Source organism: Belonocnema kinseyi, chromosome 9 (genome assembly GCF_010883055.1).
Source record: "Belonocnema kinseyi isolate 2016_QV_RU_SX_M_011 chromosome 9, B_treatae_v1, whole genome shotgun sequence".
NCBI lineage: Eukaryota > Metazoa > Arthropoda > Insecta > Hymenoptera > Cynipidae > Belonocnema > Belonocnema kinseyi.
This window is the reverse complement of record NC_046665.1, coordinates 123,518,678-123,546,188: the sequence shown is the minus strand read 5'-3', so window position 1 is coordinate 123,546,188 and position 27,511 is coordinate 123,518,678. Positions and strand designations below refer to the sequence as shown.

Sequence of the window (27,511 nt, the reverse complement as noted above, 5' to 3'; positions counted from 1 at the left end):
CATTGCTCGTTCTCGCCTAGTTGAGATCAACTTAGTACAATTATGAGAACATTGCGCGTTCTCGTGAGAGATGTATTCGACGGGTCGGCCGGACAGTAAGTGTGGCAAGCGATGCTCGAGTCGAGAGGTAAAAGCTGAGGAGAGCGGGAAGGTTGAGAAAAGGCGGGAGCTAGGGGTAGAGAGAATGGAGAGTGAAACTTGCTCGTGCGCTTCGAGCTACATAGCTACGGATAACGCAGAACCCTACTATGCTTACGCATTGTACAACCGCCAGTTTGTAGTGTTGTAATAGGCGCTATGAGCGCTGTGCACAATCCCTACATTAGTTGAAAGGTTGTGACATCTCGCGGCAAGAAGCCGAACTGCATAGTAGTAATATCTTCGAACTAGATGGAATATAATTAGGATCGAACTTCACTTACAGGTAAGTTCGTTTGATCGTTCAATTGAATCTTTATTTATTTCGGAGTTGTGAAAAAATCAGTCATCTAACAATTCATTGATTTTTTGATACTAATTTCAGAAAGAAATGAAATGTATTTTCATATGATTTGAAAAATCGAATGCAAAGACATATTTCAGCACATCAGAATCATTTGATAAATTATCTAATTGAAATAATAAAATTGCAAATTTAAATTAACTTTTAATATTCAAATTATATTCAATATTCCATTATATAACTTTCAAGTCAATAATTAAATTATGTTACTTACATTTCGGGAACGAAGTTTTAACCTTTATTTACTTTAATTATAAGAAAATGTTAACTAGCTAACAATCAGTTCATAATTTTACAAAAGAAAAACCATTAAAATATTATCTGTGATAAAACATTTAAAAAACTTTAACTTTATATATTTTTTCTTATTTGACATTTTATTTTAAAAAAATTTATTTAATCTTAAGCTTTTAAACTGATTCCAGAAAATGTAACTTTTAGTAGAATCAGTTGTTAATGAATTAATCAGTTCACAAAATAAAAAACATGATATAATTATTTTCATCGCAACATTAAAATAATGTTAACATTATGTGCATATTCTCCTTTAAATTTTGATACAGCATTTCCATACGTCTAATTTATTAGTAACCTTTGTCACTTATTCAGATCAACATGAAAAAAGTGTGAAGAAAATTATTAACTAATAATTAATTAAATGGTTCACAACATAACAAGCATAAAATAATTTCACTGAAATAATAAATTTATTTGTACTCTACTTTATATTTTACTTTTTAAAATTTTTTCTATAGTCTAATTTATTAGTAACCTTTGTCACTAATTCAAACCGAGATGAAGAAAGTGTGAAGAAAATTATCAGCTAATAATAAATTAAATCTTTCACAACATAAAAAGCTTCAAATAATTTATTTCATTGAAATAATTTAATTTCATAATTAATGAATCAGTTTACAGAATAAAAAGCATTAAACAATTATTTTCATTTGTGCACTCAAATATTGTTTACATTATATTCTCCTTTAAATTTGAAGCCGCATTTGTATACCTCTAATCTATTAATGACCTTGTAAATTAATTTTTTTTAAATTAAAATATATGTAAATATAAGTTTGAAAATGAAATTCAGAATCTCATTTCACAATTATAACAGTCATCATAAAAATTCTTATACTTGAAATATAAATGTTTGAAAGAAAAAATAACTTTGATACAAAAGGTATCAGCCTATATTTTAATACATAATCTGAAACTAAATACAGTAGAACCTCGCTTATCCGAGGCCGCATTATCTGAGTTCGCGATTATACGAGGCTGAAACAAAAATAGTTTACCCACCGTATCCGATAGTAGTTCGCAATAGTAGTTCGTATTATTCAACTCTCTAAATCTGAATTAGTGAAAATTTCACTATTTCAATTAGTAAATGTATGGTTTACTAACAAAATAGTAATATTTTGAGGTTTTACTTTTAAAATAGTAAGTATTTTACTATCAAATTAGTAAAAAATTTTACTAATATCAATTAGTAAACACGGTTCACTATTATTTAGTAACTTCGATTTACTAATTCAATAGTAACGGAGCGCGATGGCTAACGAATTAGTGAACGGTGATGAGTTCAACCAATCAGAAGTCATTTCCTTAAATGGCATTGTGCCGTTTCGCGCCAGTTCATAGCGCCAAGCGATGCCACGCCATTTGAGGTTATGCTGGGTTATGCGTCGTATCAGAAGCGAAGTGAAGCTGTACCGAAGGTCTCAAAATGTTGAATTGTGGTAAGGGATCGTCCATATATTACGTAAGACATTTTTCTTTTGTTTATATCGCTGTGTCCTTTTCAACTTGATAAAAATATTATTTTCGTCTTTATTCAAACAACAGAAAAACGTCTTACGTAATATATGGACAATCCCTAAATAAGTGTATAAAGGAAAAAATTTATTCTTGTGTTATTGACTAAGTACATAATAATGGTACTTCGTCCGGCTTACAATATGAACTTTTTACTATTCAATTAGTAAACACTACAACGACTAGAACTACTCATTGCTTAGGAGAATTTTACTAATTGCTTAGTGGAATTTTACTAATTGTTTAATGGGATTTTACTAATTGCTTAGTGGAATTTTACTAATTGTTTAATGGGATTTTACTAATTGTTTATTGGAATTTTACTTATTCATCAGTGGGAAAATGATCAATAAAGAATCTGAAGATTTTAAGTAATCTTTTTCATTTTGCCGAATTTAAAAAAAATCAGGAAAAATTTAAATAGTTTTTAATGATTAGAAGGCTTAGAAGGTCCGACAAGATTAGAAACAGAACTTTTTCAAGATTGGTAGGAAAATTTGTCATGACTTTTTATTTAAAAAAACGTACTTTATGAGAATATTAAAAAAGGATTTTAAACATGTGAAAGGATTTCCTCAAATTTAAAAGAAGACTGTAGAAGATTTTAAAGCAAAAAATGTTAAGAAGAACTGAAGAGATTCAAATCGAATTTTAAACTTAAATTCTGTTAGAAAATTAGATTTTTAAAGAATTCAAACAAATTTTAGAAACTTTACAGAAATTCCGAAAGATTTGAAGGAGGTAAAACTATTTTTCTTATAATTCCTGGGCAAAATTTAAAAGATTATCAGTCAATTTTTTCACATCTTGTTACATCTTGTTACACAATTTTTTAAATTATATCTTGCTTTAAAAATCTACTTTCAAATTTGAGAAAGTTTAAGAGATATTTAGAAATTTTGAAAAGATTCAAATAAAATTAAAACTCGTAAAGATTTTTCAAGAATTTTGTAAGTTTTTACGAAAATGAAAAATATTATTTTAGGTTCCTAGAAATAATTAAAATAATTTTTTATTTCGAAAATTTAATTTTAGGAGATTATTTTAAAACATTTCAAAACATTCAAAAATACGTAAAAAATTGTCAAAGTATCTGAAAAATCTTAAAGGCAATGTTTTTTTAATTTTTTAAAATCAAAAAATTCAGGAAAAATTTAAATAATTTTTAAGATTAGAAGACCCGACAAAATTAGAAAAAAAAAGGAATTATTTTCCTAAGTAACGTATGAAAATTTTAAATAATTTTTTATTTTGTAAAATGTGCTTAAAAAGAAAATTAAAGAAGATTTTTAAACACATCAAACAATTTCCTAAAATTTCAAAAAAGAGTGTAAAAGGTTTTAAAATCAACATTTTTTAATTCGATAACATTACAATTTTTTACAGTGCAAATAATCGAATAAATTCAATAAATATTAAGTAGAATTTATGAGATTAAAAAAGAATGTAAAGTTCAGAGGTGTTTTAGAAACGTAGGATAAACTGATTTAAAAAACTGAAAAACCTAAAAATTCTTGTAGAAGAAAAAGAAAGATGCGCCTGGAAATTTGGTACAATTACCAGTCTTTAACATTGAGATTCGAATGACTTTTTTTTAAATTTTGAAAATTCAAAAAAGGTAACTTGGAATAAGTTCAATAAGATTTAAAAAAAGTTTATTTTAGTTACACATAAAATTGGTTGAATTATTTATAAAAATATGGAAACATTAAAAATTGTAGTATTTAAATACACTTAACATTTCAGACTTTTATATTAAATTTTGATAAGATATAATAGATATGTATCTAAAATAAAAAAATAATAATAAAAGTCGATAAATGAAGGACTTTCAGATAATGAAAGATAATGAAAGAAACTCCTTGGGAAAAAATGTAAACAATTTTTTGGAATGAATTCTAACAGAAAATTGAAAAAAAATTACAAAACATTTTTTATTATTTCCTAAAATGTCTGAAAGTACGTAAAATATTTTGAAGCAAGATGTTGTCATTTTTCCATATTACTTAACTGTAGAAAAATTAAGGAACATAATTCTTTCAAATTTGAGTAAGTTTTAGAGATAGTCAAAAATTTTGAAACGATTCGAAAATAATTAAAACTTGTAAAGATTTTTGGATGAATAATTAACATAATTTTTTATTGCCAAAAATTAATTTAAAAAGATTATTTTTAAACATTTCAAAACATTGCAAAAGATTTCAAATATTCTCAGAACATCTGAGAAACTTTAAAGGCATTTTTGTTTAATTTTGCAGAATTAAAAAAAAAACAGGAAAAATTTGAAGAATTTTTAAAGATTAGAGACTGAAAGGTCTGGCAAGATTAGAAAAACAGAATTATTTTTCTAATAATCGTATGGAAGTTTTTTATGATTTCTTATTTTAAAAAATGTAGGTACTTTAAGAAAAATACAAGCTGATTTTTAAACACATCAAACGATTTCCTAAACTTTAAAAGAAGAGTGTTTTTTAAAATTTTATTGAGAATCTTATAATAATTATTTACATCTAAATTTATAAACAAACTAATAATACTTATTTTATTTTATATGAAATCTTTGCAAAATCTTTAATGCCTTAACATACTTATGTCAAAATTATAAAATTGAGCTTTTACAATTTTAGTTTAATTGTAAAATAATTGTCATTGGAAATTTATTGTAAATAATTGTAAAATAAATGCAACAAAATTTATTTTATGAAGAAATGTCTCATGATTATAAAAAGAGAAAAAATTGTTAAGGTAATTCTTTGTAGAATTTTAATAAATAATGAACATATTTTCATATTATTTTTCCTTGATTCTGGCCGAGGGTCAAACATGGTACAAAAAACCGTCGTGAAATTTCAAATAAAAACTGTACTCTCTATACATTAAAATTTTAAATTTAAAATAATAATATTTTTATTAATATTGCCAAAATTTTTTAAAATATGATACACATGGATTTTATTTTAAAAATTCCTGTAAATAGTTGGGATTTTTTTAAATTTTATGATATTTGTGTACCATGTTTGACCTTAGGGAATAGATTTTAGGAATAAAACTATGAAAATATCTCCATTAGTTAGTAAAATACTATGAAGAATCGTCTTTCAAATTATAGTTGAAATTGAACAAATAGATATTTCCCTTGTCGTTTTTAATAACTTTTTGGCTTTTTCTCTTAAAATCCTCAAAAATGTGATTATAGTCTAAAATAGCATGGAAAGAGATGTATCAAAAAAGAACCTAGAGGACTTTAAATATTTTTTTTATTGGATTAAAAAAAATATTAGAAAAATTCGAGTCTTTTTAAAAGATGTTTAGGACATTTAGGAATTTTAAGAAAAATAATTTTATCTCCTTGAAATCTTTCTGAATTCCCTTAAAGCTTCTAAAGTTTACTTTTTCGGAATTTTTAAAAATCTACAATTCTAAAAAAGTTGAGTTTAAAATTAGATTTCAATCTCTTCTATTCTTCTGAATATTTCTTCAATTTACTGGATTATTTACGTTTTTTATAACTTTTTAATCTTATCAAATTGAAACATTTTGCTTTAAGATCGTCTACACTCTTTTTTTTAAATTTTAGGAAATCGCTTGATGTGTTTCAAAATCTTTTTGAATTTTTTTTTAAAGTACATTTTTGTAAAAAAAATTATAAAAAATTTTCAAACGATTATTAGAAAAATAATTCTTTTTTCTAATATTTTCAGACCTTCTATTCTTCTAATTTTTAAGAATTATTCAAATTTTTCCTGATTTTTTTGCAAGTTTTAATTATTTTTTAATCGTTTCCAAATTTCTGAATATCATGCAAACTTACTCAAATTTGAAAGCTAATTTTACAAACCAATATATACATAACAAAAAATGGTGCGGAAAAATTGTGCAAGAAGGCTTAATAAGAATTAAATTCCTTATTTTTTTTCTAAAATTATATAAAATGGAAAAATTACGAAATAATTTTTAAAAATTGTGATGTTTTTTTAATTTTCTCTCAGAATTTATTCAATTCCATTTTTGGTTAAAAAATAATTTTTTTAATGAAAACATTTTCTTATACTAAAAATTTAATTGTACCATTTTTAGTTGATTTTTTTTGTAGGAAATGGACCTTTCTCAGTAAAAAATTCTTCTTTTTAGGTAGAAAATTATTCTTCTTGTTTAAAAATTCATCTATTTTAATTTTAATTTTTTTAATTTTTAATTTTTTGAAATTTTTTGTTGAAACTTCCTTTATTTTTGTACAAAATTGTTAAAAGTTTATCTATTTCTTTAGAAATTAAACTATTTTGCTGAAAAATTGTTGGTTGTGAATTGATCTTTTTACCTGATAGTGTAACAGTTTTTCGTTGAAAATTTATCTATTTTGTTAACAAAAATTTTCGTTGTTTTAAAATTGATTTTGAAATTTTGAAATTCTGTTTTCGGTAGAAAGTTACTGGTTTGAAAATTAAAATATTTGTTTGCAAATTTAATTTTTTGCTTAGGAATTTAAATATTTTGTTGAAGCTTTGATTTTTTGGGGTTGATAGTTATTTTTCAACTGAAAATTTATCTGTACAATTTTTCGTTGAAGCATTGTAATTTAAGTTGTAAAATTATTTTCTTTTGTCAAAAATTCAATTCTTTGTCTGAAAATTGAACTAGTCCATTTTTGACCGAATACTTATTTTTTTTTTTTTAGTTTATAATTCGTTTCTATAGATGAAAATTGAAAAATTTTGTTTACATTTTTTTTCTTGAAAAATTTTCTTTTTAGTTATAAATTTATCTTATTTGTTGGCGAATTATTCTTCTTTCCAAATTGATTTGTTTTAGATAAAAATTCATTTCTTTTGTTGAAAAAATCGCATTTATTTATTTGGATTTAAGAATTAATTTTTTCAACTGCAAACTTCAGTATAAACGACAATGTTTAAGTTAAAAGAATGTATTTTTGAAAGTAATTTCTTAGGTTGAAAATTTAACTATTTTGTCGAAAATTTGTTTTTTATTTGTTAAAAATCCATTGTTTACTAAAAATATGACTAAGATATGCAGCACTAAATTTAAAACATTTTTGAGCCAGAAGTCTTGTCTCCTATATCTGTTTACATAATGCCAATTATATTTGCCTCTTCGCAATAAGCCTAATGAGGCTGGGCTTTGCAGCATTTAACAGAGCCGACTCACCGACACGCTACGTTTGAATGTGTCGCTCCTAGATGGGAGAGTGGTGGGGGCCGAAAGATCCCACGTTCTGGAGACACTGATAAGGACGTGTACTGACCAGTGGTCCCAGATTGAAACCAGACATGATCCATACTATCAAAGGTCTATGTCCATGTGAATATAGTAGGAGACGATATAAATGACTGGGTTGCACGCGCAACCCATTTCTCCTTTTCTGAATTTGAAAACTCGAAGGTGCACGATTGCCGGTCGGAGAACTTCGGCGGTTCTATTTATATCTCGATCCGCTTTGAAATCCGTTGCTATACAATCGAACTAAATCTCGATTCACCTAAACGTCATTTCAACTAAAACTCTATAGTTTGTGCACAGCGGATGGTTTTGTCGAAAGAGGGTCGTGTGCGTAGTTAGAAAGTAGGATGCGGTGACTGAGTGGTACCAAAAATTTACGGTTGGCGGCGTGACATGCAGACTTGCAGACTCCGAGTCATCGCTAAAGAAGAGCTGACAATAATTTAAAAAATAATTTAGTAAAGTGAAATTGGATAAATTTGAAGGTAATCAAATAGGTTCAAAAATAGTTACATTACGAGAAAAGTGACCGGTTAATAAAAAGTGTATTTTTTTCTTATTTTTTCATTTTGATTCGCCGTGAATGATTTTATGTATGGGGTTATAGATTTTTTGTGTATTTTAAATTTACGAATTGTATTGACTTTCATTAGGATCTGTGCACGAAAAACGTGAAGCTGTTGTTCAAAAATTTAGAAGTGGTACATTAATTTGAGGCTATGTGCGTGACAATATTTTGTTAAAAGCTTTATCACAGTTATTAGGTACGATGAGGCGTCGTTCACTAATGTAAAAGGCTTTAAATTAGGATTTTTCATAACTTGAATTACTCGAATATGCATATATCTTATAATAATATGTATTAGGTCATTAGACATTGATAAAAGAATGTCATTCATATTTTCTGGAGCAGTATTTTAACTGCTTCATTTGAAACTATATTGTTATGATTATCGAAAAAAAAGTTAAGTTAATTTTTAAAAAATTTTTTGCATAACTTTTTTATTATAACTTAAGTACATTTAACTGCCTTTTGAAAAATAATGAAATTTCACATATAATAGTACTTTTTAAATTTGGAAAAATTCAAAAAGTGTAAGAATGTTTTTTTTTAAATCTAAAACAGAAAGAAACAGGAATTTAATTTTTAAAAATGATATATAGTTAAAATTGTATTTATTTCGCTATTCGGTAAGTTGTAATTATTATTATATTCATATAATAAAAATAAATGCGCCAACAGATACAAAAAAAGAAGAAAATAATAAAGTGATATATTGCAGACCCGCCAAATGTTTTTGTCATAGAAAAAATAATACTTAGAAATGTTAAAATCCCTTAAAACCTTATAGTTCCTATAAAATTCTTCTAAATCTCCTGAAAGTACCCATAAAAGAAGAAAGAAAATTTCTATCAAAGAACTACATTCGAATACGGAAAAAATCGCCACCGGAAATGATTATTTGCGTAACATGAGGCACGGATCCAGAGAAGTGGCTGGAGGGGGCGTTCTTTGATAAGATTCTTATTAGCAGTCAAATATTTACTTATAAAAAATCGCGTTCAGAAGCAGAATGAGACTAACCAAACGACCTCATAAAAGTCTTGCAGACTAGTCCTAAAAGCCATTCTACCCAGTTTTTCTGAAATATTTCCAGTGATTTAAAAGGATTTCAACCAATTTCAAGGGAATTTATAGAATTTCCAATGATTTTAATTATTTAAAAAAATTCTCAAAGGTTTTAAACATTTTAAGGAAATTCAAATGATTTTATGGCAGTCGAAGGGATTACACAAGAGTTAATGAAGTGATTAGATTTTACTTCAAATATTTTAAGTGATTTTTGACGGAATTCAATAGATACACCAAAATTCTCAGCATTTTATAATATTTCTATAAACTGCAAAGAATTTCACAAAGATGAGGCGATTTCTAGGATTTCAAAGATTTAAAAATAATTTCGAATATATCGGTTAATCTGCGTTTTAAAAGAATTTTCTTAAATTTCGAAAGATTTGAAAGGATTTCATAGGACTTATAAGACTTGAGAATATTGAAAAGGATTCCAAAGTATTTAAGAGAATTCTCGAGATTTACCAATAATTCAAACGACTTTTAAGAGGTTTTATAAGATTCCGGAGCATTTCAGTGATTCTAAAGGATTTTAAAGACTTGTAATAAGGTATTTTAATCAATTTTCCTGAGCCTCAACGGATTTTATAGGGCTTCAAATATTTCAAGATATTGCACGGAATATCATCAGATTTCATGTAACTTTATGGGATTTTAACGGATTTTATATTATAATGGATTTGAAGTAGTTTATTCAAAAGAATTAAGGGATTTCAAAGGATTTAAACAATTTGAAAAGATTTTAAAACATTTCTATTATATTTTTAGAACTTTAAAGGTTATTTTAAGAGATTAGAAGGACATTTTAAAAGATTACCAAGAATTTATAAAATCCTAAAAAATTTCAAGATTTTAAAAAAGATTTCAAAGAATTTTACACATTCTGGGTATTTCCAAGGATTTCAACGAATGGTCATTTCATTTAAAAACTTTAAAAGAACTTCCAAGGATTCTAATGATTTTAAGTGAATTAAAAAATGTTATGCGGTTTTCAACAATTTACTAGACTTAAAGAAGATTTAGAAGGATTTTCTAGGAACTATAAGGTTTTAAGGGATTTTAACATTTCTAAATATTATTTTTTCTATGACAAAAACATTTGGCGCGCCTGCAATATATTACTTCATTACTTTCTTTTTTTCTGCATCTGTTGGCGCACTTATTTTTATTATATCACTATAATAATAGGCCTGCCGAATGCTTTTTTTTCTTCTTTTATTTCTGCAAAGCATGAATTTAACATCGTTTTATCAATTGCAAGGTATTATTTATCAAACTGATAGTAATTACTGCAATAGCTTATTTACTACTTTTAATAATGATCCTTTTTTAAAGTATGCTTTCATTCTAAAATTTTCTACTGTTTGTAATTGACTTTATTTTATCATGTTACAACTTATCGAATAGATAAATAATTATAATGTTAACTATATATCACTTAAAAAATTGAATTCCAGTTTATTTCTGTTTTAGGTTAAAAAAATTTTTTTACACTTTTTGAATGTTTCCAAATTCACAAAGTACTATTATATGTAAAGTTTTATTATTTTTCAAACCGCAGTTAAATGTACTTAAGTTATGATAAAAAAGTTATACAACAAATTTTTTTTAAATTCCCTCAACTTTTTTTTACTGTAATTATAACAATATAGTTTCAAATGATGCAGTTAAAGTATTGCTCCAGAAAATATGAATGACATTCTTTTATCAATGTCTAATGACTTAATACATATTATTATAAGATATATGCATATTCGTTTAATTCAAGTTTTGAAGAATCCTAATTTAAAGCCTTTGACATTAGCGAACGACGCTTCATCGTACCTAATAACTGTGATAAACTTTTTAACAAAATATTGTCACGCACATAGCCTCAAATTAATATACCACTACTAAATTTATGATCAACAGCTTCACGCTTTTCGTAAACAGATCCTAATGAAAGTCAATACTTCTTGAATTTACTGGATTATTTACGTTTTTTATAACTTTTTAATCTTATCAAATTGAAACATTTTGCTTTAAAATCGTCTACACTCTTTTTTTAAATTTTAGGAAGTCGTTTGATGTGTTTCAAAATCTTTTTGATTTTTTTTTAAAGTACATTTTTGTAAAAAAAATTATTAAAAATTTTCAAACGATTATTAGAAAAATAATTTTTTTTCTAATGTTTTCAGACCTTTTATCTTCTAATTTTTAAGAATTATTCAAATTTTTCCTGATTTTTTTGCAAGTTTTAATTATTTTTTAATCGTTTCCAAATTTCTGAAAATCATGCAAACTTACTCAAATTTGAAAGCTCATTTCACAAACCAATATAAACATAACAAAAAATGGTGCGGAAAAATTGTGCAAGAAGGCTTAATAAGAATTAAATTCCTTACTTTTTCTAAAATTATATAAAATGGAAAAATTACGAAATAATTTTTAAAAATTGTGATGTTTTTTTAATTTTCTCTCAGAATTTATTCAATTCCATTTTTGGTTAAAAAATAATTTTTTTAATGAAAACATTTTCTTATACTAAAAATTTAATTGTACCATTTTTAGTTGATTTTTTTTGTAGGAAATTGACCTTTCTCAGTAAACTACTAAATTTTTGATCAACAGCTTCACGCTTTTCGTAAACAGATCCTAATGAAAGTCAATACTATTCGTAAATTTAAAATATACAAAAAATCTATAACCCCATACAGAAAATCATTCACGGCGAATCCAAATGAAAAATTACGAAAAAACACACTTTTTATTAACTGGTCACTTTTCACTTAATGTAACTATTTTTGAACTTATTTAATTACCTTCACATTTATCCAATTTCACTTTAATAAATTAAAAACAACTTATAGTCTTATTCAACTTTATTACATTTATTATTTTTAAAATATTTTCAGCTCTTCTTTATCGATGACTCGGAGTCTGCATGTCCCGCCGCCAACCGTATATTTTTGGTACCACTCAGTCACCGCATCCTACTTACTAACTACGCACACGCGCCACTTTCGAGCAAAACCATCCGCTGTGCACAAACTATAGAGTTTTAGTTGAAATGACATTTACTTCGATTATATAGCAACGGATTTTAAAGCGGATCGAGATATAAATAGAACCGCCGAAGTTCTCCGACCGGCAATCGTGCACCTTCGAGTTTTCAAATTCAGAAAAGGAGAAATGGGTTGCGCGTGCAACCCAGTCATTTATATCGTCTCCTACTGTATCAACATGGACATAGACCTGTGATAGCATTGGATCATGTCTTCTTGCAGATCTGGGACCACTGGCCAGTACGCGTCTTTAATCCTTACGTAGCTGACTTCGTGTGGGTGTTGCGTGAGAGTCGCGCGGAGAGGGTAGAAAAACGTTGGAGGGAGATGCGCGCGTCGAGCTTCGGCTGGCGCTCTACTCGCGTTCCTCGCCTCTACTCTCCCTTCCGTCTTGCTGACGTCACAGCTGACGTTGCTTTCCTCTCTGTCTCTCTTACTCTAAGGTCCAATGTTTAGTTGTTAGAATTTAAGTTAGTTGCCTACTATATGAATAAACGTCGTCTTTGAGAGTGTTTTTAATCTATTAATAGAACAGTATGGGTCTGTACGAGCCGTGTATAACCAATATGAAGGAAACACTGTAAAAACCAGAAAAACAAGTCGCGCCAATTTAAAATTCCCGAATAATAAAATTCTTTACATAAAATTGCCGAATTATAAGATACCTCGAATTAAATCATTTTTAAAATTGTTTTTAATAAGCATTATTTATTTATCAAAAATACAATAATGAAATACTAACATGAAAGAATCTTCTCATGTTTAAAGTTCTCTAAAATTAGTTCTGAAATTTTTATGCGCAAAAAAGAACTTTTCCCTTATTTTCTTCGAACCTAACAACATATGTCAAGCAATAGTTTTAGAAAACTTATAACATTCAGTTTTTTAAATAAAAATTTTGGATTATTTTATTCTCAACCAATGAATATTATTTATTTAAATTACGGAATTATCTAGTTCGAAAATTATATAATTCGGTCATTTTCTGTTGAGAATTTTCAAATTCGGAAATATTATACAGTGAAGGAAATTTCACATTGCGGCAATTTTATTATTCAGGAATTTTAAAGTTTGGGTTATTTTATTTTTTCAGGATCTTTTGATAGTCTATATTAAAAATACAATAATCATTTTTATTAATTAAATACGGGATAACGAAAAAAACCGGAAAAATAAAATGACTCAGACTGTAAAATTTTTGAATTGGAAAATTCTTAAAAAACATACCCAAATTGACAAAATCCCTAATAATAAAACTGAAAAATTCCCGAATAATAAAATTTCTAAATATTGAATTTTCCAAATAATATAATTCATGACAGTCTATAATAATAGCGCATTAAAACTTTCCCGAAAAATAAAATTCTGGACAGAAAATTGCTGAATTATTAAATATCCAAACTAAAAAATTTCCGAGTTTACACGGCACGAATGAAAAATGCCAAAAAATAAAATTTCCAACACTGTAAAGTTCTCGAATAATAAGATTTCCGAATAATTAGATTCCCGAATAATAAAATTTCAGAAGAGTACAATTCCCTGATAATGCAATTTCTGACAGTCTATAATATTACTGAACTTAATAATTCCCGAATATATATGCGCCGACTGAAAAATCCCGAAAAATAAATTTATGGACACTAAAATTCCGGAGTTGGAAAATTCTTGACCAATAACATTTTCATAGAATAAAATTTCCGAATAATAAAATTTCCAAATTAAAAAATTTCCGAAAGAAAATGGCCGAATCATAAAATATCCAAACTATAAGACTTCCGAATCACCATTTTTTAAATCAATATTACTTATTTATTTTTAAATTCAATAATTACTTATTTTCATACATCTTTGATGTTTAAAGTTTATAAAATTATTGTTTGAATTTAAAGTTAAATTAATTGAAAAATATGTATTCTGGATGTAATTTTTGTTCAATTGTTACTTGGAATTCAAACGATAAATGAAAAATTTAAACATTAGAAATATTTTTTTTTTTAAATATATTTTATTACTGTGTTATTGTAAAAATATGTAGGAACTTATTAAATTCACAAACTTTATTAGGCAAGAATTTTATAAATCGGAAATTTTATTATTTAGAAATTTTCAAATTGGAAGTTTTATTATTCGGAATTTTTATTTTTCGGGTTTCTTCCTAAATTTTTAGAAAGGACGATTGAAAAATCCCGAAAATCGATCTTTCTCCATTTATTTCTTTTTAATTTTTTTAAATTGTTCCGTTTTAAAAAATTTAATAAGCTTTAATAAAACTAAAATAATAAAATATTTTATCAAATAATTTTTTGTAATGTTTACCATTTTTTAAAATTATTGTTAGAGTTCAAAAGTACAACAATTGAGACAAATTTATTCGTGAATGAAAAATTTGCTAGAAAACCATTTTTACGATCTAATTATAGTTTAAAGCTATTCAGTCTATGAGAAAAATGACTCACGCGAATCTCTTTAAATCTCGAGACCTCCTGAATCCTTAGAAACAGGTTTTACGTTGGTGTCTTTTCAGTGGGTCAAAGTCGGCGTCTGTATACCGGGTAACGTTTTGGGAGACTAATTGGATTAGATTTCGCTTTCACACACTTAAAAATGATTTAGCAATTTTTTATTTATAATTTTTTGTAACGATGTATAGATTTTTTCTTAATCGTGAAAAATAAAATTTAAAATATAAAAATAGAAATTTTAGATCCAAATTTTAGATAATAATAGAAAATTGAAAGGCTGGAACTTTGAAAAAAGCGAAGATGAAGCGCGAGATACGTGATGAGAATGTGTTCGTTGGATCCGAAGGAGCTTTAACAAAAGAGAATTCACAATCGCCAAATTAAAGCTGTTGATGCTTTCAAGTTTAATTTGAAAAAATCTGTGCGCAAATGTGGGGTGGTTAGAAAAAATTAGCGGAAATTTTATTATTTGGAAATTTAAAAAATGTTTAATATTATAACAGGGAATTCAAAATACCAAACATTGAAATTCCGACATTGTAAAATTCCCGAAATTATAAAATTGCTTAAAATTATGAAAATTCCCGAGAGTTTATAAGATTTCAGAATTTAAGAAACCAAGAAGATTGCTTTTTGTTAAATATTTTTTATTTGTTAAAAATAAAATATTCAAATATTTTTACCAAAAAAATTTTTTTAATGAAAAATTGTGTTTGAAAATGTACATCGTATTTTTTTAATTACAACAAATTTCATCAAAAAAAGGAATTTTTAATTTTAAAAAAATCAAAGAGGACCTTCGAATGGAATCCTGCAGAGTTAAAAAAATGTTATTACGTTCAGAGAAAATCTAGGGAGAAATTTTTTTTCGTTCCAGGCGCACGTGTTTTTATATTTCTTTTCTTAAATAATTTTTATGCAATTATTGTTATTTTGGATTCAAAACATCATGCTTAAACAGTTTAAACATTAGAAAAATTATTCTTCCATAAAAATGTTGGATTAGTTTATGTTAAATAAATTAATAATTTTTATTAAAAAACCATTTTTTTAATTGCTTAAATTCGGGCACATTATAATTCGGTAATTTTTCGTCGTGAATTTTATTAATCGAGAATTTTCCATGTCGAAAATTTTCCAGTGTAGGGAATTTAATTTTTTGGAATTTTTCAATTCTCTCAAGAATTTTTTTAATGTTTAAAGTTTTTTCAAGACTTTGTTCTAGTTTGAAAATAGTAATATTGAGCAAATTTAAGAAATAATTGTTTTGTTTTAGGCGCGCCAGTTTTTGAATTAATTTCTCATACTACAAAAATAAAATTTTCAAAACTGTTATAATCCCGAACTAGAAAATGTTTATATTATGAACACGTCGAAATTAAACAATTAAACAAAGTTTTTTATTAAATATTATTCATTTATTGAAAAAATATGATCAAATATTTTTATTGCAGATCAATTTTCGAAATTTTTAAAGTTTCTAAAAATTATTGTTTGAATTTAAAATAATAACAATATAAAAAATATATATTTCTGGATGAAGAATTTTGTTTAAAAATATGCATTTTATAAAAAAAACTTTTAAACAATCAAATTATTATTTAACAACAAATTTCATTTCGAGATAAACCAGTTCTGAATTAAAGCGTAAGAAGTTTTTCTGATAAATGTTATAGTTTCATAGAAATAATTAATTATAATATTTTTGATAAACAAATTATATTTATTTTACAATACTTTTAGGAATTCATTGACTTCAGGAATTCTACAGTTGGGATATCTTTCGGAAATCACAAAATTCGGTATTTTTATGTTTCGGAAATTTTAAAATTCCGCGAATATTATTATTCTGACATTTTTAATTTCGAAAATTTTATTATGGGAGAATTTTCCAATATTGAAATTTTACAAGCCAAACTTTTTTTTAAATGTTGAGACTTAAAAAAAAGATTCCTAAAATTAGAAATATCTGCAAAAAAGCGTGATTTTTTCCGTAATTTCACTCAGATCGTACATTACAATTCAAGGGCATTAATATCAAAGCGTGTGTGTTTTCGCTTACTCCTTTATGATAAATTCCTTCCTAAAAAATTCACCTTGGTCACGTTTTTTTAATTGTAGTTGAATTATTTATCATAAAATCATATCAAAAGTTATCTAGTTTTTAAGAATTTGTTAACAGTTTATACCATGTATACACGTAATTATATGATTTTTATATTCAGCCGATTTTAATTAACCCCACCTGATCTTCGTTTGAATGAAAATGATTCTTCGTTCGAAAGTCTCGCTTCGTTCATCATTCAGATCTCGGACCGAAGACAGGTAAGTAATTTATTTTTAATCGTTCTCAATTTTAACTTAATTTTCTAATTTTTTTTTATAAAAATGTATTCAACATTTTAAGTTACTGATTCGTTTAAAAAACTAGAAGAAATTTCCCAACGAGATTTAAACTAATTATGATTTTTTTAGCGCGTTTTTTTTATTTTGAGATTTGCAAAAAAAAGTTGTGGTTGGCATTAGCGAGAATTAAAAAAAAAATCTGTTTTGTAATCGAATTAATAAATTTCTAAAAAATTTTCCTGTTTTTTACATTTTCTGTTAATTTGTTATTTTCAGATAAAATTATTGAGTATTTCCGAAATTTGTGACAATGTCGGAAATTCAACTATTTTACGATGATCAAAATATATTCATTACAGGTATATACAACTTCTGAGTTATTATTATTATTGAAATTATATTTACACAGGCTCAAGATGGTGTAATTATTTAGCTTTAATTTATATTTTTTAGTTGAAAATTCACTTCTTTTTTAGAATTTCGAGTTTTTGGTTAGAAAATTTATCTTTTTGATTGTAAATTCATTTCCTTGGTTGAAAATTTAACTATTTTGTTAAAATTCATTTGTTTGAGAAAAATTCCTGATGAGAATTCATCTTCATTGGTGATTTTTTTTCTTTAGTAGACAATTAATCTTTTTTATTAAAATTTTTTGCTTTTGTTTTGTTGAAAATTAATTTTGTTGACTAGACTTAACTTGTTTTCTTTTTCGATGAAAAATTAAAAAAAATAAATTAATTTACTATTTCGAATTTTTTATTTTTTCGACAGAAAATTAATTAATTATTGAACTAAATTGAATAATTAAATTAATTAATTATCTTTTAGTTTGAAAATGTATCATTATGGTTAATAATTCATAAGCTTGATTAAACATTTGTTTAAGGTTCATTATTCCAATTGAAAATTCATTTAAAACTTTTTACAATGACGGGAAATGTAATTTTTTATTAACAATTAAAATTTTTCATAAAAGATGAAACTTAGAATTTTTATCTTAAAAAAAGCAGGGAAAAAGTTGTTTTCGGGACAGATGTATTTATAGTTTTTTGAAATTTTAGAATGCATAAACCATATTTTAAAACATATTTTTTATGTCCATTTTTTAGGATATAAAATATTTACCCTTCCGACTTAGAAATTTCAATCGTTGATCCGTGAGGGCAATCGAGCTGGTCCCCAGCGGGGGCCTCTATGGAACATCCATATTGTCAGAGTTCGAATTTCAAAAAAGTGTTATCGAATTTTTGTCAGAAAATTTGAATTTTTGATCCGCGGGGGCAGCCGAGCTGGGTCCCCTGCGGGAGCCCCTATGGAACATCCATATTGTGAGAGTTCGAATTTCAGAAAAGTGTCATTCAATTTTTTACAGAAAGTCATTATTTGTAAGTCTGAACTCGTGAAACCTCAAAATTAGTAGTGTCGAGAAAATATACTTCCTTTGGACTTTGAAATTTTAATCGTTGATTCGTGAGGGCAACTGAGCTGGGTCCCCTGCGGGGGCCCCTATGGAACATCCAAATTGTGCTATTTCGAATTTCAAAAAAGTGTCATCCAATTTTTGACAGAAATGTATTGTTTGTAAGTCTGAACTCATGAAATCTTAAAATTTGTGGTGTTGAAAAAATATTCGTTGATCCGTGAGGGCAACCGAGCTGGGCCCTCAACGGGGGCCCTCATCCTAAGACCTCTCAGCGGGTTTTTTTTCCACAAGGGTTGGTTGAAAATTAGTATTTTTGGAAAATTGATCTTTTTGATAGAAAATTTCTTTCCTTGGTTGAAAATTTAACATTTTCGTTATACATTTTTTTCGTCATAAAAAAATTAACTTTTTCAGCTAAACATGGAAAATTTAATTATTTTTATTTATTTTCAATTTTTTAGTTGAAAATTCACTTCTTTTTTAGAAATTCGACTTTTTTGGGCCTTTGTTTTCTTTGAAAATTAATTTTGTTGACTAAAGATTCAACTTGTTCCTTTTTTCGATGAAAATTTAAAAAAATTCATTCATTCACTATTTTGAAAATTTATATTTTTTCGACTGAAAAAATTAATTATTGAATTAAATTAATTTCTTATCTTTTAGTTAAAAAATTGATCATTTTAGTTAAAAATCCATAAGCGTGGTCAAACTTTTTTAAAGGTTCATTATTTTAATGGTAAGTTCATTTTTTTCGGCTTTTTCGGGCTTAAAAGAATTATTTTCAGATAAAAAGATTATTATTTAATTTTTTGTTTGGAACTTTCTTTTTAGTTTCTTATTTATCCATTTGGTTAAAAATTCATTTATTTTTTTGGATGCGAATTCATCTTTTTGTCCAAAAACTCATTTCTGTTGTTAAAAATTTAACTATGTTGTTCGAAAATAGTTTCTTGCGTTTGGAAATTAATTTTTCAAATAAAAATTTTACTATTACATTTATTTTTAAATTTATATTTTTAGTTTAAATTCATCATTTTTGTTAAAAAATTCATCTTTTTGATAGAAAATTCTTTTCCTTGGATGAAAATTAAACTATTTTATTAAAATTCATTTGTTAAAAAAAATATTTAATTGAGTTGCACTTATAATAAATTTCTTATGTTAGAATAGTAATTTTTACCATTTACATTGAAAATTTATATTCTTTCATTGAAAATTTATTTTTTTGTTGAGAATTCAGCTTTTTCAATTGAAAATTCTTCGTTTTTTTCTGTTGAAAATTAAGTCGGTTGCCTACAAATTTAACTTTTCCCTTCTTAGTTAATTTATAAAAAAAAGCGAGAAGGAAGGGGATTTGGTTGGTTTCCTTCTCATTTTTCTTTCCACTTTTTTGCTTTTGTCCAAAGGGAAAAGTTCTTTTTCTTTTCTTGTTTAGGAAAAAAAAGTATTTGGATGTTTCTTTTAAGCTGATAAAATTCCAAAGAAAGCTGTCGAGCCTGATTTTTAATTTTTTTTCAATATTTTTTAAATAAATAAAAATGAGGAAAAGAATGATAATTGTTTCTATTTGACGATCCTGGTGCTCGTCAATAATAGGAAAAATTGTTGTAATCGCCCACTTTTCATAGACTTACATTACATAGAGATATTCCATCATAATAAAATTAACACAAACATTTTTTATAAACATATTATTTGTTGAAAATGTGTTTTCTATCATTTTCAATAATTTAACATTTTTGTAAGTTATATTGCAAATAAATTTAAATGAAAACAATATTTGAATGAAAAAAAATTTCTCTTAAGACTATTCTTGTTAACATTATAAACAAATTTAATAAACAAATGCATTATTGAGGCATTTGTCGTCAGAAAAATTGTTTTTTTTTTCAATGTCAATTTTTTCAAATTAGGAACCTCATGATAATTTCAGAAAATCCATAATTTGTTGATGGATTTTATGATTTTATCAAAGAAATTTAATAAAAACATGCATGATTCGAGCACTTATCTATTGAAAAATTCGTTTTTTTCAATACCAGTTCTTTTAATTAGGAACTTCATGATAATTTTAGCAACATCCATAACTATTAGATAAATTATATATTTTTTAAACAAATTACATAAATAAATGCATTATTCGAGCTTCTGTTGACGCAAAATTCGTTTTTTTTTTAATATCAGTCTTTTTAATCGAGAACTTTATTTGAATTTAAGCAACGTTCATAATTAGTTCATACATTTTATAATTTTTCAAAACAAATTTAATAAACAAATGCATTGTTTGGGCATTTGTCGACGAAAAAACTCGTTTTTTAAATGTCAGTCCTTTTAATTGGGAACTTTACGATAATTTCAGTGACATTCATAATAAGTTGATTAATTTTATGTTTTTGTTAAACAAATTTAATTATAAAATGCATTATTCGGGCATTTGTCGACGTAAAAACTCATTTTTTTACATTCCTTGTATTCAAAACCTTTTGTTTTGGCCAACTGTAAGTACTAAATGAAAAATATAGAACTTTTTTCTGAAATTAAAAAGACTGACTTTGCTAAAAAACGAGTTCTTAGGTCCACAAATGCCCAAATAAATTTCTTTAAAAAATCACAAAATTTATGAACTAATTATGAATTTTGCTAAAATTAATATGAAGTTCTCAATTAAAAACATTGATATCGAAAAAAAACGAATTTTTCGTCAAGAAATGCCCGAATAATGAATTTGTTTATAAAATTTGTTGAAAAAAAAATTATCAAATAGTGGTGGATGTTGCTAAAATTATCATGAAGTATCGAATTAAAAGACTTGGTCTTGAAAAAACGAATTTTCCAGTCAATAAGTGCTCGAGTAATGCATTTGTTTATTAAATTTGTTTGATACAATCATAAAATCCTTTTAAAATTTATAAATTTTCTGAAATTATCATAACGTTCTTCATTTAAAAAAATTGACATTGAAAAAAACAAATTTTTCTGACGACAAATGCCTAAATAATGCATTCGTTTATTAAATTTGTTTATTAAATTTCAGAAAAAAGTTCTATTTTGTTCATTCAGTACTTACAGTTGGCCAACACAAGAAGGTTTGAATACAAGGAATATTAAAAAACGAGTTTTTACGTCGACAAATGCACGAATAATGAATTTTTAATTAAATTTGTTTAACAAAAACATAAAATTAATCAACTAATTATGAATTTCACAGAAATTATGGTAAACTTTCCAATTAAAAGGACTGATATGGAAAAAACGAGTTTTTCGTCGACAAATATTCAAATAATGCATTTGTTTATTAAATTTGTTTAAAATATCATAAAATTTATCAACAAATTATGAATTTTTCTTGAATTATCATGAGATTCCTAACTAAAAAATTTACATCGAATATAAAGAATTTTTCTGACGATAAATGCTTGAAAAATGCATTTGTTTGTTAAATTTGTTTATAATATGAACAAGAATAGTCGTAACAGAGATTTTTTAAATAAAAATATTGTTTCCATTAAAAATTTTTGTAATATAACTTAAAAACGTTAAATAATTGAAAATTATAGAAAAAACATTTTCAAAAAATAATTTGTTTATAAAAAATGTTTCTGTTAATTGTATTATGATGGAATATCTCTATATAATGTAAATATACGAAACCTTGGTGATTACAACAATTTTCTTATTATTTACAAGCACCAGAAACGTCAAATAGAAAAATTGTCATTTTTTTCGTCATATTTATTTACTTTAAAAAAAACTGAAAAACTAAATTAAAAATCAGGTTCGACACCTTTCTTTAAATTTGTATTAGCTTAAAAAAAATCTAAATCGGTCCACAGGTTCAACCGGAATCGTATTTTGAACCAAAAATTTTACTTTATCCTCACTGTATGTTGGCTTGAATTTTAATTTTTTATTTGCCTTGATAAGGGTGCTTTATGAGTTCCGAAACGTTGGTATTTATATTCGAAAATGACTTTTTTTGTGTTTTTATAATAAAAACAAAAAAGATTAAAGAAATAAAAAATAAATTATTTATATATAAAAAAAGAAAAAATAACAAAAAGAGCGTGATTGAAGGGGATTTGGTTAGTTGCCTTCTCATTTTTCTTTCCTCTCCTTTGTTTTTTTCCAAAGGGAAAAGTTTTTTTTCTTTTCTTTTTTGAGGAAGGAAAGGAATTTTTTTTCAGATTTCAATGGGAAAATTTCATGCTGATTGTCTAAATTTGGTCGTTGGATTCTTGATTTTACTTTCAGGAATTCTTGTGGTTAAAAATTTAACTATTAGATTTAAAATCTCAATTAAAATTAAAATACACGGTTAAAAATTTATTTATTTCGTTGAAAATTAGTTTTGTTTCATTTAAAAATACATTTTTCCAACTAAAAATTGAATTGGATTCTTTTTCGCAAATTTTTTTGTTTTGACAAAAATTTAATATTCTTCGTAGAAAATTTATTTGTATAGTTGAAAATTTCATTTTTCTGTCCAAAATTTATTCTATCTGCTTAAAATTTTATTTCTCTAACTGAAATTTAAACTATTATATTTTTTTTTGAAAAAGTATCTTTTTAGACGAAAAATCTTTTTTTTTAGTTAAAAATTCACCTATTTTGTAAATATATATTCTTTTTTGTTGCAATTTTATTTTATTTTTTTCAAAAATTAGTTGTTTTTTCTTGAAAATTAATTTTTTAACCAACAATTTTACTATTCCATTTTCAGTCGTATTTTTTGTTGACATCTAATTTTTCTGGTTGAAAATGCATCTGTTGGCTAAAAAATTGAAATATTGGTTAAAAACTTATTTCATTTGGCTGAACACTGTATTCTCCAACCTAAAGTTAAACTATTCCATTTTTCGTTTTTAAAAATTTGTTTTTTTTTTAGGTGAAAATTCATCTATTTTATTTTTATTTTTATTTCTTTAAATAAAAATTCAACAAATTTGATTGAAAATTCGCCTATTCTTGCTGGTTAGTTAAGAACTCATTTATGTTGTCGAGACCCATTTTTTAGTAGACATTTCAATTATTTTGGTAAAAAAAAGTATATTATTGGATTGTTAATGATATAAAATAAATAATTATCAAATGTTATTATGTTCTTATAATTTACAAGAAGAAAGTTTTTGTTTGTTTGAGGCACTCCATTTCCCACTTTAAAAAGTGATGAAAAATCCGAATTTCTATTTGAAAAAATTATGAATTTACTTTCCAGCTATTGGGTTGTTGAATCTATGCAAAAAGATTTGATTGAAAAATATTTGTAGGTTTTGAGTAAATGGTAAGTAATTTTTTTTATCTCAAGGGGTATTTTTTCTCAAAATTGGATGGCATTAACAAATCAAGTTTTAGGGCAATGATAAAGAAATAAAATTTTCAATGAAAAGGAGAACTTATTTTGTACGTATTTAGTTGTTTCATCAGTATAAAAAAATTTGATTTAAAAATATGATTAGTTTTCGAGAAAATCGAGGGACAATTTTTTATACCGTTTTCTTGAATTTCGTACGGGATAATAACTCCATTTTTCAGTAAAGAAAGTTAGAATTTACTTTCTGGCTACTGAGTTTCTGAACCGATACAAGAAAGATTCGATTTCAAATATTCAGTATACAAAAGTTCGAATAAAAAGGTTGTATCACTTGAAAAAAATGGAAAAATTAATAATATTTAATTACAATACAATATCATAAAAGGTTGATTCTGATTCAAATATCGTACATCACTCGCATGGTTAGACAGGCCCTCGTGTGGGGATGTCCAAAGGCCATTTGTTTTCAAGTCGTCTGTGTGAACAATGAGATCCGCGTAAGTACATTTCTGAGCTTACGAGTGATGTACGATAATTTTTCATCAATACAATTTTTTATTTATTGATTTTTTATGTTAGTGCGAACATCGAAAAAAATGTTGATTTTTAAAAATTTTATTTGTTATTTTTTAGACACAATTTTCGTCCCTTGGATTTTACGCAGAGGGCTATTGAAACTTTTTAAAAAATGATGAACTTTCATAGTTAATACTCATAAACAAATTTTATTAACAAATGATTGACATTAGGGGTTATTCGTCTACAAAGTGTATTTCTGCTCTGAAATCTCTTGCTTGCTTCCTTAGAATGAAACGTGGACATGAAAATTTAAGATTAAATATTACTTTTTTATTTTGTAACTAAATTATATAAACAAATGCACATTTTGGGCGTTTTTAAGCGAAAAGAAATAGTTTTTCTCTTCTGATCTTCCTAAAATTTTATTGACAATTATTTTTTCTGAAAAGAAATTTACAACGTATCAATATTTGTTTATTTTATTAAAAATTATATAAACAAATACGCAGTTAGGCGATTTTAAGCGAAAATAAACCGTTTTTTCTGTTTTTACTAAAATTATATTGACTATAACGTTTTTTAAAAGTTTATTTGCCACCTATTAATATTTGTTTACTTTGTAAACATTTTATATAAACAAATGTACACTTTGGGTGTTTTTAAGCGAAAAGAAATCGTTTTTTCTCTTGATCTTGCTAAAATTATATTGGCCATGATGCTTTGTGAAAAAAAAATTACATGCTATCATTATTTGTTTATTTTATAAGCAAATTGTATAAACAAAGGCACATTCTGGGCGATTTTAAGCGGAAATAAACCGTTTTTCTTTTGCCCTTACTAAATTTATATTGCTAATAACGTTTTCTGAAAATTTTACCCAAATAACAATATTTGTTTATTTTATAAACAATTTATATAAACAAATGTGCATTTTGGGTGATTTTAAGGCAAAATGAACAGTTTTTCTTCTGTGCTTGCTAAAATTATTTTACCAATAAAGTTTTGTGGAAAAAATTTTACCACCTATCAATATTTGTTTATTTTATAAACAATTTAAATAAATAAATGTACATTTTGGGTGTTTTTAACTAAAAGAAATCGTTTTTTCTTCTGGCGTTGCTAATTTTTTATTGCCAATGATTTTTTATAGAAAAATTGGGCTTTGAATTCACATTTGCTTATTTTATAGAAAAATTAATAATAAATAAATTAACATATAAGGATTTTTTTAGCGAAAATATATAGTTTTTTTTCAATCTTGATGAAGTTATAGGATAAGACACGTTTTATACTTGTCCACAAATGCCTGAAATTTACATTTATTTATATAATTTGTTTATATGATGAACAAATCATGAAAAATAATAGCAATAATAATATATATGTGTAATATGATATAAGAAATAATAGCAAAATGTTTTCTAAAAACATTATTGTCAATATAATTAAAAAAAAATACGAGAAAAACAATTTATTTACGCTTACAACGACTAAGATGTCCATTTGTTTATACAAGTTTTTTTATAAAATAAATAAATATTTATGGATGGCAAAATTTTTTTTCGAAAGCATTATTGGCAATATAATTTGACAAGGCAAGAAGGAACAAACGATTTCTTTTCGCTTAAAAACGCCCAAAATATGCATTTGTTTATACAATTTGTTTATAAAATTAATAAATACTGACGAGTGGCAAAATTTTCGTTTGATAACATCATTGTCAATATAATCGTAACAAGCGCGCAAGAAAAAACTTTTTTTTTCGCCTAAAAACGCCCAAAGTGTGCATTTGTTTATATAATTTGTTTACGAAATAAGCAAATAACTATAAAAGTTGACAGTTTTTGTATTTTTCCTATTTTCTTGTGAATTAAACCCAAGGAAAGAGAAGTATAAGAAAAATATTAGCGAGAAAATAAAAAATGAAATTTAAAAAATCTGCAATTTTTTCGCAATTTGCAGTAACATTATAATTAAACAAACAAACAAAAAATAAATAACCTGCTTTCACCATTTTCTGAAAAGTTTGGTGACTTTTTCCACTATTTTTTACTGATTTTTTCTTTAATTTGTAGGAAAACTTCATTAAAGCCTAGTCAAAAACTTTCTCGAAATAATCAATAAACATATTACTTTTTACAACAAAGTTGATTGTTTTTAGGCATGGCGTACATATTGAGTATATAACATAAAAATTTCAATAATTTTCATCAACAAACGTCCAAACAATCACGGGTTGTATTTGATTAAACATCGATTTTCGATCCGAGTTATTGCATGGAGTTATTGCATCTTAACGAGCTATTGCATTTGTCGCCTCAATTTTCAGTCGCCAGCTGACACCATTCGGAAAGGGCTATTTGACGCTCACTTTTTAGGGGGTATTATAGGGTATTAAAATAGTGGTTTGGAATCAAAAATATTATTATGTTTCGAGAAAATGGAAGGAATTATTTTTTCAAGGGGCACGTTTTTTTTTTTAATTTCAACGATGATAAATATCTAGCCGGAATTAGATAAGCTTTATATTATTCTTTCTAGTTATTTGTCCAAAGGGAAAACGATTTTTAATATTTTCCTTTTTACGGGAAAAAAAGAGGAAATTTTTTTTTCAGATTCCAATGGGAACATTTTATGGTGGTTGTCCAAATTTGATCGTTAGATTCTAGGTTTTAGTTTTAGGAATTTTTCACATTAAATTGGTTTTTGGAAGTTAAATAGGATTTTAAATATAATTTTAATCTTATTTGAATTTATGAAATTTTAATTTTGGATCATATAAGTTAATTTAATAATTTATTTCGCAGGTGGAACTGGATATTTTGGAAAAATTCTAATAGAAAAATTATTGAGAAGTTTTCCAAATATAGGAACTATCTACATGTTGATGAGACCGAAGAGGGGAAAAGATGTAAACGAACGACGGAAGGAACTCCTCAGAGCACCTGTAATATAAAAAATCATATTTTGTTTCACGAAAAACTATGAAATAAAAAAATTTTATTTAATAAAATACAAACGACGAAAAGAAACTCCAAAATTAAAGTTTCTCGATTGAAAAAGGCGCCATAAATTCAACAAAAAATATGATATATTTTAAATAAGTTCTGCATTTTTCTTTATACGAGGGTAGTTCAATAAGTCCTTAGAATGAAGTATAAAAACAATTTTTTTTGGGTAAATTTTTTTTTATTTTTCAACATAATCTCCTTGGATCTCTA

At 25.6% G+C, this 27,511-nt stretch overlaps 1 protein-coding gene across 4 annotated transcripts in view; it reads left to right on the top strand.

Moving 5' to 3' along the window:
- Positions 1-349: 349 nt before the first annotated feature.
- The window catches only part of LOC117179923 (fatty acyl-CoA reductase wat-like), a 143,884-nt gene continuing 116,722 nt past the window's right edge, over positions 350-27,511 (top strand). For 3 of the 4 annotated variants that reach the window (XM_033372145.1, XM_033372144.1, XM_033372142.1), the window contains exons 1-4: positions 1,824-1,942; positions 16,917-17,016; positions 17,314-17,396; positions 27,098-27,237. In XM_033372145.1, the coding sequence (XP_033228036.1) occupies positions 17,348-17,396; positions 27,098-27,237 (189 nt within the window). In that variant the 5' untranslated portion in view covers positions 1,824-1,942; positions 16,917-17,016; positions 17,314-17,347. Of the gene's footprint in view, positions 425-1,823; positions 1,943-16,916; positions 17,017-17,313; positions 17,397-27,097; positions 27,238-27,511 lie in introns of those variants that run through there. The other variant, XM_033372143.1, reaches the window with a different exon arrangement.